General features: G+C 38.7%; 2 protein-coding genes across 2 annotated transcripts in view; both read left to right on the top strand.

Annotated features, from left to right (window-relative positions):
- Positions 1-240: 240 nt before the first annotated feature.
- On the top strand, positions 241-4,063 carry armt1 (acidic residue methyltransferase 1; the record flags this gene model as incomplete). Its single annotated transcript, XM_032542270.1, is given in 5 exon segments — positions 241-623; positions 1,029-1,134; positions 1,240-1,481; positions 1,849-2,014; positions 2,415-4,063. Coding segments are annotated over 5 exon segments (1,365 nt in total). The 3' UTR covers positions 3,204-4,063.
- A 1,643-nt stretch (positions 4,064-5,706) lies between these two features.
- Positions 5,707-13,070, top strand: part of esr1 (estrogen receptor 1) — an 11,735-nt gene continuing 4,371 nt past the window's right edge. Inside the window, exons 1-5 of the mRNA XM_032542268.1 lie at positions 5,707-6,748; positions 7,789-8,015; positions 9,203-9,319; positions 9,894-10,075; positions 10,309-10,462. Coding sequence (XP_032398159.1) covers positions 6,315-6,748; positions 7,789-8,015; positions 9,203-9,319; positions 9,894-10,075; positions 10,309-10,462 — 1,114 coding nt within the window. The 5' untranslated portion in view covers positions 5,707-6,314. The remainder of the gene's footprint in view (positions 6,749-7,788; positions 8,016-9,202; positions 9,320-9,893; positions 10,076-10,308; positions 10,463-13,070) is intronic.

Raw genomic sequence — 13,070 nt, 5'->3', positions numbered from 1 at the left:
CCAGCTACCAGTCCACCACCATACTTTGGTCCGTATGAGGACTTAAACCAGCCACCCTCCGGTTCCCAACCCAACTCCCTACTGACAGAGCTGCCACCCCAAGATAGATAGATAGATTAAATACAACATATAGACTGCTATTTTAAAACTCACAAATGTATTTACCATACTGTACAAACTATAGTCCATAACCTACAATTTGATTGATTGATTGATTGATTGATTGATTGATTGATTGATAATCATGGAACACATAACTTGCCAACTTTACAGTTTACACATTAACCCCTAGATGGTAGCATCGTATCCTGAATAAAAAAACAAGTCTAAAGAAACAGGAAACAAATATTAAAATGTTAAATAAGTGTTACCCATAGACAGTTAAAGAAATGTGTTACCAGAAACAGAGGATGGCAAGCTTAATAATACAATCTGCTTTGCCACGTAACGTAAAGATAAACGTTACGTCGCGTTCAAGCCTTAAGCAGACCCTAAAACGTTGTTCCTGTTCTGGAAATTGTATCGATAAAGTTTGAATTTGAACCGTCTCCCACTGCTAAAATGATGGCGTCTGATCAAATTGTGCACGGAGTTCCTCCTTCACTGTCTGCTAAAGTGGTTGGGTATGTTGACAGCTGATCTAATAACTTTGTCACCATGTCAAATAATGTGGATAAATACACTGCTGTATTAAAATGGCTAAGTTAGGACTGTCCTGTTCAAACCAGCAGTAGCATTAGCTTGTTGACAGAAATGCATTCAATTGGTAATAACTAGCTTGCTAAGAGTAACTTTACACAGCAGGTTTTAGACATGTAACATATAATGCTTACTCGGTAAACTTAATTATTTGTTTACCGTTCGTTATACCAGCAAGTATTATTTCTGCAGTCGAAATGTTCGAAAAATATGGCTAACGTTAACTTTGCTTCTAGCTAGCTTAATTAGCTTACTAGTGCAAACACTTGCACACTTGTATCACTAAGTGTCAGTGTAACATCAATGGCTAACATATCGTTTCTCTGCAGGTCATTTGCCTATTTGACCGTGAGAGACAGATTACCGACCATCCTGACTAAAGTTATAGACACAATACATCGCAACAAAAACAAGTTTTTTGAAGAATATGGCGAGGTAAGAAATGCTAATCAGTTAAATTAGAGATGTTTTCTTTAACTGCATCCGGAATTATGAGGCCCATTTGACAACTTGAATTTGGTCTTGCTTGTTTTCATGCAGGAGGGTATTCAGGCAGAGAAGCAAACAATAGCTCTGCTGTCTAAGATGAGGAACGAGCTGCAAACGGATAAGCCAGTACTGCCACTAATAGACACCTTGCAAGACACAGAGCACTGGAACCAGTACCTGCAGAAACAACAGAAACTGCAAGGAGAGGAGGAGTCCGTCAGCTGGTTCAAGTCTTCTTGGCTTTATGTGGAGTGCTACATGTACCGCAGGATACAGGAGGCCCTGTGGCTAAAGTGAGAAATATTTTCATCTTTCAATAGGAACTATTGCTTCCCTGAGATATGTAGTGACATATGTGATATGTCAATATATTTGTTTAGAAAAGATAGGATTTTGCAAAGGCAAAATCATAGGACAAGTCTTTTTTTAATATGATGTTAGTCATATTGGAACCCAAAACAATGGCAACTTATGCTGTCCAGTTCTACAAACAATTTACATTTTGTTTGTATTATATTACTACTGCAAAATTGAGTGTTATCATTCTCATTATAATATGAATTTTGCAGTCTTAGAAGTACATGCAGCTTTTCTTGTTTATCTATATTGTGTTCAAGTTCTCCTCTTGTCATGATTTTTTTTTGTACTTTTATATTTCAGTCCTCCCATCAGTGACTATGACGTGTTTAATGAGGGAAAGACTCAGAGCTTTTTTGAGTCTCAGCAGGCTATGATGGCCTTATGTACATACTTGGAGGGTGTCAACAAGAACATGGCGGATCTCTCCAAGAATCAGCTGTTTGAGCATTTTAACAAACTGCTACAGGTAAGGGTCTTCTATACCAGCTTAAGACATGACAAGTAAGTGAAGTTATAATCTTCACAAATCAATCATTTTATATCAACAGTGGTACAAATGTGATATGTAATGTGAACGGTGCTTGTATTGACGAACCCATAGGCATATTCAGCTTGACGGAGAATTTCAGTGTCTTTTACGTCCTGTAACTTTAATGTTTTTGTTACGTCTCATGTCTCTTATCAGCCTACTTTTTTTGGCCACTGCTGTTTTCAATGAAAAAACTGATAAAGGATATGATGAATTAATAAAGTCATGCAAAATAATCTGTCCATCCATTTTCTATGTCATTAATCTTATTTGGGGGTCATATGTCAACACATTACAATAGGTTCAGGTTTAAGATTTTTTATTTGACTCTTCCTAGGTTTCTTTATGGGGGAACAAGTGTGATCTGTCTATCTCTGCTGGCCAAGACAACTCACAGAAGACCAGTCCAATAGATTCCCTCAACAGCCTACAACCCTTCATCTTAGTGAATGACTCCAAAATGGTATGGTCAACTCTTATTTCTGCTCAAAGGCCAGGACAGTCAGAGAAAACCACTGCAGTCAGAGTGGACATTGTTCTAGACAATGCTGGCTTTGAGTTATTCACTGACTTGGTCTTAGCAGATTTCCTGGTTTCCTCCGGCCTTGCCCATGAGGTCCACTTTCACGGTAAATCCATCCCGTGGTTTGTCTCTGATGTCACAGCTAACGATTTTCAGTGGACCATTCGGCAGACCATGGCGGCCAATCACAAGTGGATGTCAAAGAATGGTGTACAGTGGATGAGCCACCTGAAGGAGGGTGTGTGGTTCTATCATGATCATCGTTTCTGGACGCAGCCCCATGAGTTCTGTGACATGGCGACGGATGCACCGGACTTGTATGCGACCCTGCAGAGGGCAGACCTGCTGTTGTTTAAAGGTGATCTCAACTACAGAAAGCTGACAGGGGACAGGGACTGGGATTACACAGTGGGCTTTAATACTGCGCTGCAAGGTTTTGGACCTGCACCGCTGTGTAGTCTGAGGACTCTTAAGGCCAACGTTCAGGTCGGTCTGCAGCCAGGCCAAGGGGAGAAGCTCGGATCCCAAGACCCAGAATGGATGACCAACGGCAAATATGCTGTCATTCAGTTCTACTGCTCAAAGTCAGAACAGAAGGACTGACCTCGGGATCTCACTGGCAAGATGTGGAATCATAAGAACGTTACAGTAAGAAGTACCATAAGGAGTTACCTTTAAATCATAAGACCATTAAGTTACATGAGTTAGTTAATGGTATCTTCGTTCTCATTGTTAGTTAGTACTTCATCATGTTTGATACAGAAATGCACATTAGCAGAAATATATTTTATCTATTTTCACAACATTTGTACCACATCGTCCTTAAAATGTTAGCACTTAGTTCTAATGATTTCATCAGTGTTTACAATGACAAATTTATCTTTGAGGTAAAAATTAGGGTTGCTTTTTATTGCAAATAGCTTATGTGTTGTGCACAATGTATTAAGTCATAATGTTTACAAGTTAGTGTAGAGGCTGTGAACATTTGAGTAAGAATTGGGCTTTGCAAATCTTATAATTTTCTTTTTTTGCATGCATTTGAGAAAAGTCATGATAAACGTAATATCTAGTTGTTTTTATTTTAACTTGGCTTTGGTTGATTTATTGTTGCACTAAGTGTCATTGATATGCATGCATTGAAACATGCAGACAGCCATTTAAGTTCAGGCCATTCATTTGATAACTGTTTCGATCAGTTTAAAAGATGGTAGTCTGTTATTTCGGCAGGTTAACAATAACAGTGATGATATGCACTTGTTTTGTTTGAAATAACAACCCAGACCTCTGTATCTTCATAGGTAAAAGTGGATGTCTCTGTGCACGCTGTTATGTCATCTAAATTCTCATTGTCAGTGTCAATGCCTCCAGAGGTGATGTGAACTGGATTATTCTCAGTGCTGCTGGGGGAAATTATATAATTTTCATAACTGGGTTTGATTTAATAAAGAATTGCATTTACTGGTCTTCTTTCCTACTGTTGTACTTTGCAAGCATGAGAAATAAGCAATAACTTTATCAACTGTATCTAGTGACTGGCAATTACAATCTACTGTCTATCCAGATGGTTTAATTGCAGTCAAGTGCAGCAACAGTATTTTGTTTACTTGCATTTGCCCTCCAAATATTGTGAACCATTTCACCTACAATTGTGAGCAAATGCATTTGTACATATTATAGTCCACCATTAGATATCTTAAATGTTCACCGGTAGTGCGACATTTTTTTAATTAATGTTTTACAACTGTTGACCTTTCATCTACTTGGTGTCAGGGTGGACCTGGAAATGCTGCAACATTAACATTCTAATTCCAGAAGGAGTTGGCAAAATGAAATGCATCATTTAGGCTGCTGATATGCTTTGTCAATGTTATCTGTCATTAAAGTTAAGTCAATTACGGAAAGAGGCAGCCTATCTGATTGCGCCGTTTAGCTACTGGTTTCATTTGTCAGCCTTGGTTTTCTAATGTAACAGTGTCTTCATTTTATTCCAGGGGAAATGATAAAGAAATACGTATCATCATCAGGGCTACTTGTTTTCCACTTGACCTGACATGTCCTGAAAATTGGGCTGTTTACTCAAGAAAGATGTTGCACAGAGAAGGGAAAATAAAGGGCCAAATGTTCAGGTTATCCTCAGTGGGGGAGGTTGTTGCTTGTGATCATCTTTATCTTTATGAATTTCTTGCATTAATGACTGTGTGTCAGCTCACAGTCTTACATGTAAATTAGTATATTCTAATTCAAGCCCCAAATTATTTGATGTTTATTATCAGCTTCATTTGTATAATTGAAATTGATCATTCTTGCAAATGTGTGCACTAAATTATTTATACATTGAACTCCTGTTGTAACTGGTTTTATGTTTCACTTGCCATGAATGTTAGAATAATCCCAACATATTTAGTTTATTAGTGTTCCAGCTCACAAGGTTGTTTTTTTACCGTGACTCCTGGTCCCCAAAGATGCAAGGACTAATAGGATCTGTGATGATAACAAACCTGGAACTTTCGCGCAGTAAACATGAACATTGAGTTCTCTGCCCCATTCCTTTGATTTGTTTAAATATAGTGTCTATTTCATCTGTGACTTGACCTAACCTAGAGTAATGATTAACTAGTCTATATTGTGGTCCTATACTATATAGCATCCTCCTTTCAATGAAATGGCACTAGGAAATTATGATTGTTTTTTTACTTCTGTAAATATTTTGGTAATGTTTATTAAAATATTTAAGTCATGCAGCATCTGATTAAAATAACCATCAATCCTCTCATTTTGGATTGGTTGTGTAATTATTGGCTGTTGAAATGAAATTTGACCTCCTGCTCTGTTTGCTGTGTTATGGTGACCTGGCACTAAAACACACCGTGGTTTGGTTATCGATTTGGCCGCATCTTTAATTTGTTTATCCTCTTTTTTTTAACCTTTCCACCGTCCATTGTGTCCAATGAGCTAGATTTCTGAGAGTCAGAGAGATGAGAGAGGCAAGCAGAGAGCGAGAGAGAAGGCTAAAACAGTCCCCATGTTGCACAGCACAGGAGGATGATTCTCGCATGAGAGGTGAGTAGTGTATCATGGTAGATTTTGCCTTTTTTTTTTGCCACCAATGTTCTAAACCATTGTTGTAATGTTTCTCATTTTAACAGTGATTTGATTTACTGCAGAGTCTCAGGTGTATTCAAAAATCTGGCTACAAATAGACCGGTCATACGTCATGACGGTAGCATGCTGAGTGTCTGATAAATTAAAGAGCTTACTGATAGTTTACAGATATATTTTTTTCTCTGGGTACCACCTGCAGTCAGTGAAAGCTTTTCAGTGTAAGATAAAGGTGAAGTTGAAAGAGAGTTCTTAATATTAGTGTAAGGGAGAGAGAGGACAGGAAGGTTATTTAGGAGTCACTATTTCCCTGTCCATCGTCCTCTTTCTTAACCCACCAGCCTCCACATTAACGTAGATGTATTAGAAAAAAAACTGTTAGAGGTTGGGAGGAGTCTTTTTGGATGTCTTTTTTTTTGGTGCTTTGTGGGCTGAAGCTCAAGGCAGATAGAGCAAAAGAAAAGAATAGTGGACCCTTCAAATTGTCTGTCACTTTTTATTCGAAATAAGACACGGGAGACAGAAGAGAGAAAGCAGCACTCGCCTCCACTCCCCCTCCCAGCAAATGGGAGAGGAAGTCTAAATCATGTTGCATATCAGTGCTGTTGTGCTGTGATGTTGCTCAGACAGAGCCCGGCACAGAGCAGGCAGCCTTGTGGACCAGTCCTCAGACCCAGGATCAGCCCAGCCTTCTCAGAACTGGAGACCCTCTCCCCACAACGTCCCTCACCTCCACCTCGTGCCCTCTCCAGTGACATGTACCCTGAAGAGAGTCGGGGGTCTGGAGGGGTAGCCACCGTGGACTTCCTGGAAGGGACATACGACTATGCTGCCCCCACCCCTGCTCCGACTCCTCTTTACAGCCACTTTACCACTGGCTACTACTCTGCTCCTTTAGACGCCCACGGACCACCTTCAGATGGCAGCCAGTCCCTGGGTAGTGGGCCTACCAGTCCTCTTGTGTTTGTGCCCTCCAGCCCCCGATTCAGCCCCTTTGTCCACCCACCCAGCCACCACTATTTTGAAACCTCATCAACACCCATTTACAGGTGAGGGAGTACAATTCTTCTTTACTACAAGAGAGGAGAAAAGTTTGTGTTGTGTGATCGGAAAGTTTTTATTTATTTCTTGCCATTACCTCTGCTTGAATCCAATTGATCAGTTTTGTTTGTGCTTTAGTGATTATTTAACAAAAAGGAATAGTGCAAACAAAACATCGATATACCCTATTTGTTTCTCTAGTATGGTTCTTTTGCACACTCTGTCATGATTTGAATACAAAGTTAAAGAATAATATCCATAATGAAATACATTTTTATTTTATTTTGTTTATAATAATTCATATATTTATTTCCTAATTTTACTGTATTTTCTCTACTGACTTGGTATTTTCTATTTATTGTTTGTTTGGTATTTTGCCACATAACGAGATTGGCATTGGCATTCTGTTCAGTCCTCACTATATAATTATAAATAAAACATAATTATATAACGGCATTGTTTTTTTAAAATCTTTTACTTTATACAAAACATTGCCACTATCTCCATAGAAAGGATCAGGCTTTGTCCTGGTTTCTAATTCCAGAGATTAAGGACTTTGTCAAAGACCTTGAAAAAGGAACAATACGTAAGAACAACACAAGTACACGTAGAGATTGCTTCCTGGCTCAGGTGGAAAATAGTACTCTGCTTTTGTCTTTGCCATTGTCAAATTAAAGTTGGGCTGGTGAATGTAAGAATTGGAAAAAAAAAGTAGTTGCCGGCTCCAATTTTTTATGATAAAAGACATTTATTAGAGAAATTCTTCAGCACCAAAAAATTATAATCATTATCCTTAAGTAAAAACTTCTTCCTACTCTTTCAGACATGTAATATTTTTACTATGATGTTTATGAGAACTTGTATATTGAGGGTTTGTTACATGTTTACTGTTAATTTTATTGGTATTCTTGTTATTTGCTTTCTTGTTTGTAAATTATTACATGTTAGAAATAAATAAATACTACTACTTCTACTTAATGAACACTCTTAATCGTTAAGTCAATATATGAGATAATTTAACAGAGGTGAAATCTACGTCCTGTGGCAGGTCCAGTGTCCCATCCAGTCAGCAGTCTGTTTCCACGGAGGACCAGTACAACAACAGTGACGAGTCATACAGTGTGGGGGAATCAGGTGCTGGAGCCGGGGCTGGGGGGTTCGAGATTGTCAAAGAGACGCGTTTCTGTGCCGTGTGCAGTGACTATGCCTCTGGGTACCACTATGGGGTGTGGTCCTGTGAGGGCTGCAAAGCTTTCTTTAAGAGGAGCATCCAGGGTAGGTAATCTCTCTTCTTCATCCATTTGTGACCAATGGATGTAATTCTCAAACATTAGCTGTTTGTGAGAGATTGTGTCTAAGAAATCCTTAGACTTGAATAATGTTTCTTACTGTATCTGTCAATGAAACTTATAACCATATGAAAGAACACAATTAACAGTACACTAGTTGTCTTGGTAAAATGGAGCAACATGCCCCATAAAAATAAGTTTAGCTGTCAGTCAACAAATGAAAAAAAATGTAGTGTGGTATAATCAGGCAGATCTAGTAGGCTCATGGAAATTAGCAGTCACATTTTAGCTTGATAAGGAAAAAGAGGGAAAATGTGTCATAAAAACGTGAAAACGATTTTAAAACTGATTTGACTTTATTTCTATTTCACTCACAAGTTTGAATTGTTTTCCTCTGTTTGCATCTCATGTCTTTCATACGACATGGTGTACACCCTTCATGTACTGCTGCCTCTGTTTGTATATTAACACCTAATCTGCTGTAGGTGGCTTATTATGTCATTATAATTTTTTTAACAATGTTTTAATTCATTTTCATTGGTAATACAATTTTAAACAACCCCTCCAAATGGCCTTGAGATTTTCTGATACAACCCCAATTTGCCTTTAAATATATACAGTATGTCAGTCTCTCCATGGACATACATTTTTCCATATTGCACATGCCTCCATTTTCTTACAAATAAGCACTGTAGTCCTTTTTGCCTGTAGAATAGCAAAATCAATACATTTATGTTTTTGGGGCTTCAGATTCAGATTTGTTGGATACAGGTCTAGCAAAATCATCTTAGGGTCAAGGGGAATGTTCACAGTCAAGATGAACATAGTTGTATTGATCACCTCTCTCCAGAATGTTTTAATTGTGTTACAATCCCAGACACAGTGCACAAATGTCCCTTCAGCCTCATTGCATTTAAAACAAAGGTCAGGTATATTACTGTTGGATTTATTTCATTTGTCATGTCATCATATTGACAAGTCTTGCAATGGAAGACTGGTCATAAAGAAAACCAAGAGTCTATGACAATGACAAAGCCAAGATGCCAAGTTTTAGATTTTGTACATCTGTGATACATTTAAAATGGGAATACAGTGTTCTTGGCTATTAAATAACACATATGAACTGAACACTGGAGTGGGGGGCTTGAAGTAATAGATTTTCTTCCATTTCAGGTCACAATGACTATATGTGCCCAGCAACCAATCAGTGTACTATTGACAGAAATCGGAGGAAGAGCTGCCAGGCTTGCCGTCTTAGGAAGTGTTACGAAGTTGGCATGATGAAAGGAGGTGGGTAGACAACGCCAGCATCAGCAGATTTCCCATCTTTTTGTTCTGATTTTTTTCCCCATTTAGTTGTTATTGGTTATCCTGTGTTTTTACTGTCTGCATGTCTGTCAGTTATGACTAGTTTTCATTTTGCACAATTTAGCTTTTCAGTATATTGTTTTTATGTCAGAAAAATAAACTAATTTGATTACCCACTTCTTAACAAATTTCTAAACTAATTGCCATTTATCAACCATTGCTTGTTGCTGAAAGGATCGGCACAAATATGAGAGTGCTGGTGGATGTAGATAAGCCTGAGACTAACTTTAACATGGCCTTGAAATGATTTCCTCTTAAGGAGTACAACTACTGATTAAAACACACCTCAATTTTGTTTTCATACTTATTGAATCACATAGGCATCCATATAATCTGCACTGCTGGACTTTGTGGTAAAAACAGGATAGGAAGTTATGTGTGAGTCATATCAAGAAAAAAAGCTTTTGGGTTTGTTGCGACTGTGTGCATGTATGTTTTGTGGCTTTTTCTGTTTATCTGCGTGTTATTTTGTTTAAACACTTGCTGTGTGTTTAAGGTGTGCGCAAGGACCGCGGGCGTGTGTTGCGGCGTGACAAACGACGGACTGGCACCAATGACAGAGACAAGGCCTCTAAGGACCTGGCGCACAGGACAGTGCCCCCTCAAGATGGGAGAAAACGCAGTAGTGCTTGTGGTGGAGGAGGAAAATTACTGCTGACTAGCATGTCTCCTGACCAGGTGCTTATTAATGCAGAGACATTTGTTTTTGAAAAAACCTTGTTGGGGTGTAAATTGTTGGCCTGGTGGAAATTTGGATCGTAAAGAAATATTAGGACCACATATATACCAAATGTTATGGCAATGTGGCTTGTGGATATCAAAATATGTTTGTACTTACTTTAAATCAATTTGAAACACAACAGCTTTTATTTTTCTGGTTAAATCTTTTTGTTTCTCTGCTGCTTCCCCAGGTGCTCCTCCTTCTGCAGGGTGCCGAGCCCCCAATTCTGTGCTCCCATCAGAAGCTAAACCGACCGTATACTGAGGTCACCATGATGACCCTGCTCACCAGCATGGCTGATAAGGAGCTGGTCCACATGATTGCATGGGCCAAGAAGCTTCCAGGTACTTCTTAGAGTGGCGAGGTAGCCACACCACCAGTAAATACTCTTAATTCTTTTCAGCAGTACAAACCTTAAATACTGACTGCATGATGCATGGATATTGTTTCCCATATCGCCCTAATGAACACACTGCCTCTGAAACGCAGGTTATATTTCAGACACATTTTCAAGAAGTCTTTTTAAAGATTTGACAGGGCAGGATGTGTTAATTTATTAAAACAACCATGTACAGTACGTTAGAAGGAGCATTAACTAAGATTTTTCTGACCCGATTAAAAGGTTTCTGTAACAGACAGTATCTAGAAGCTGTTATTGACTGCTCAGTGACAATTTCTTTTACAGATGTTAGGATTTGACTTTCATATTTATATTCTGGTCTTAATTCTGTTTTGGAGCAACAAAAATCACAAACAACTTGAGTTGTTAAGACTCTTGGGACTTGCAATGAGTCTGTTGATGGTCATGGGCTATTAACGTCAAACATATCCTGTCTAGGTGATTGTGCACCTTATATCATTGTCCAAAATACTAACTATCCTGTCCAGACCATGTTTTTACATATCGTAAATAACTTGTTAGACGCTATGTCTAACATATTGTGTATGTGAGTGTTAAATGGTAATTATGGTATTTTTTAACCTTGACTCTATTCACATCCGTTTGTGTCTAGTTTTTACCACTGACAGGCAAGGGATAATGAAGTCTCGTTCTGAAATCTCGCGAGGTGACTAAATCGAAAACAGCGTTGGTGGAGTTTGTTGTTTTGAGTACCGTAGAAGATGTTCAATTGCGCATTTCCGAATTGTGCTAACTAAAAGTGGTGCTAAACTTCGCCCAGCTTTCATAGACGTTACCTTTGGATGCGGACAGGCTGAATTTGAGGCTAGTTGTACGCTAGCATGTAGCTACAAATGGATCCTTAACTCAGAGGTCCATACACTGCGCCTTGCAGACCATGGCATCGTGTCAAAAGTGACCAGTTTGACCGGTTGTGGCTACTGCCAGCAAAATAGGAGAAGACTCCGATATCAAAGCACATTCTCCTACAGAAAAATGCTGTTCCAACAGTGAAGAGGTGCAGTCAGAGCGGAGGTAAGCTAACGTTACTGTGTTGAACTGACATCAGTAAGTTACACACGAAGGCAGGGTAACCGCCACTTTTAGTAAAAATACGTTGTATGTGCGCATTTGCCCCATAGGAATTTATTGCAACCTTGTTTCGCAGCTGCAGCGTTCTCGCTCAATACTGGACACATTCAAAGATTTTTGATTACATAACCGTTAGTCACTTTAGATACAAATGAATGGAAAAATAGGGTCCACGTTGAAAAATACCGAAATAACCCTTTTAAGCCAAAAGCCTAACGTGTACAACTGCCCTTAAACTGAATGTTACATCACATAGGGGCTAACAAAATGCCATTAGTTAAAGCTACAAAACCTCGTGTCAGGCTTATTGTTGTAATGTTGTGTTGACAGCTCTTGTCAGAGCTCCTACCCTCCAGATACATTAATGTCTCTTGCTATTGACATTGGCGAATAGGAATAAAAATATCCCATTAATGTGATACAGTTACTGAAAACAAAAAATAAAGAATGTTAATGAATGTATTTTCGTCACAAACGGTCGGTTATAAAATGCATATATTAAAGTGCTCATATTATTACTTCAGGTTCATAATTGTATTAAGAGGTTATATCAGAATAACTTTACATGGTTTAATAAAAAAAACAAAAAACATAATTTTGTTGCTGTAATGGGAGTCGCACATGCGCAGTGCCTAGTAAAGGACACCCGGCCAGACAGAAGCAGACCATGAGGGGGTACCATGCTAGTACATTGGCGAGCATTATAACGTGTGTTACAAAGTGATGCACGTTTGTCACAGAGGTAAAGGCTGGACTACAAAAGAGCTGTTTGGAGCAGATTGTGAACAGTGTTTACTTTTCCACTTTGTAAACCTATAACATACACAAAAAAAGATATTTAACACAATACAAGTAAGGGAAAAAGCTAAAAAGCATAATCCAAGCACTTAAAGGTTATAAAAGTGTTGGATTGTAGCATTCCAAGTGTAAAGTCTGTCAGTGCAAACTTTATTTATAAACTCTTTATACCTTTTAATGAAGGTTTGTTAAAATCATCAGGCCAGATGGATAACTGCCAGTTTAATAACATTCTTGCTGCTGTGTGTAGCTTTGGATAGATATTAAAAAATACTTGCCCAGTGAGGGCAGGTGCAAAACATGTGAGTCAGGTCTGCTGGAGCACCATGACATGTTTTGTCCAATTTGGGACATACATTTTTTTTAAAGCTTGGAAACGGCGTCTTTCTTAAACATTTAAATCCACAGATGTACTGTGTGACAGAGGTGATGGCCATCGATGGTTGTCTGTTTGACTGCGTAGGCAACAGCGAGGTGATGGGCGACCTTTATTGTGGACACACAAAACACACACACGCAGAACCATTACAGTAATGGTTATTACAGTCATCACTTTTGAGAGGATTGTCCCCTGGCACCCCATAGAGCCTAAATGCAGTATAGGATACATCCTTTTCATTTATACACACACACACACACACACACACACACACACACACACA

Source organism: Etheostoma spectabile, chromosome 18 (assembly GCF_008692095.1).
Source record: "Etheostoma spectabile isolate EspeVRDwgs_2016 chromosome 18, UIUC_Espe_1.0, whole genome shotgun sequence".
Lineage (NCBI taxonomy): Eukaryota > Metazoa > Chordata > Actinopteri > Perciformes > Percidae > Etheostoma > Etheostoma spectabile.
Note: the sequence above shows the minus strand (reverse complement) of the source record. Positions and strands in the feature narration are given on the sequence as shown.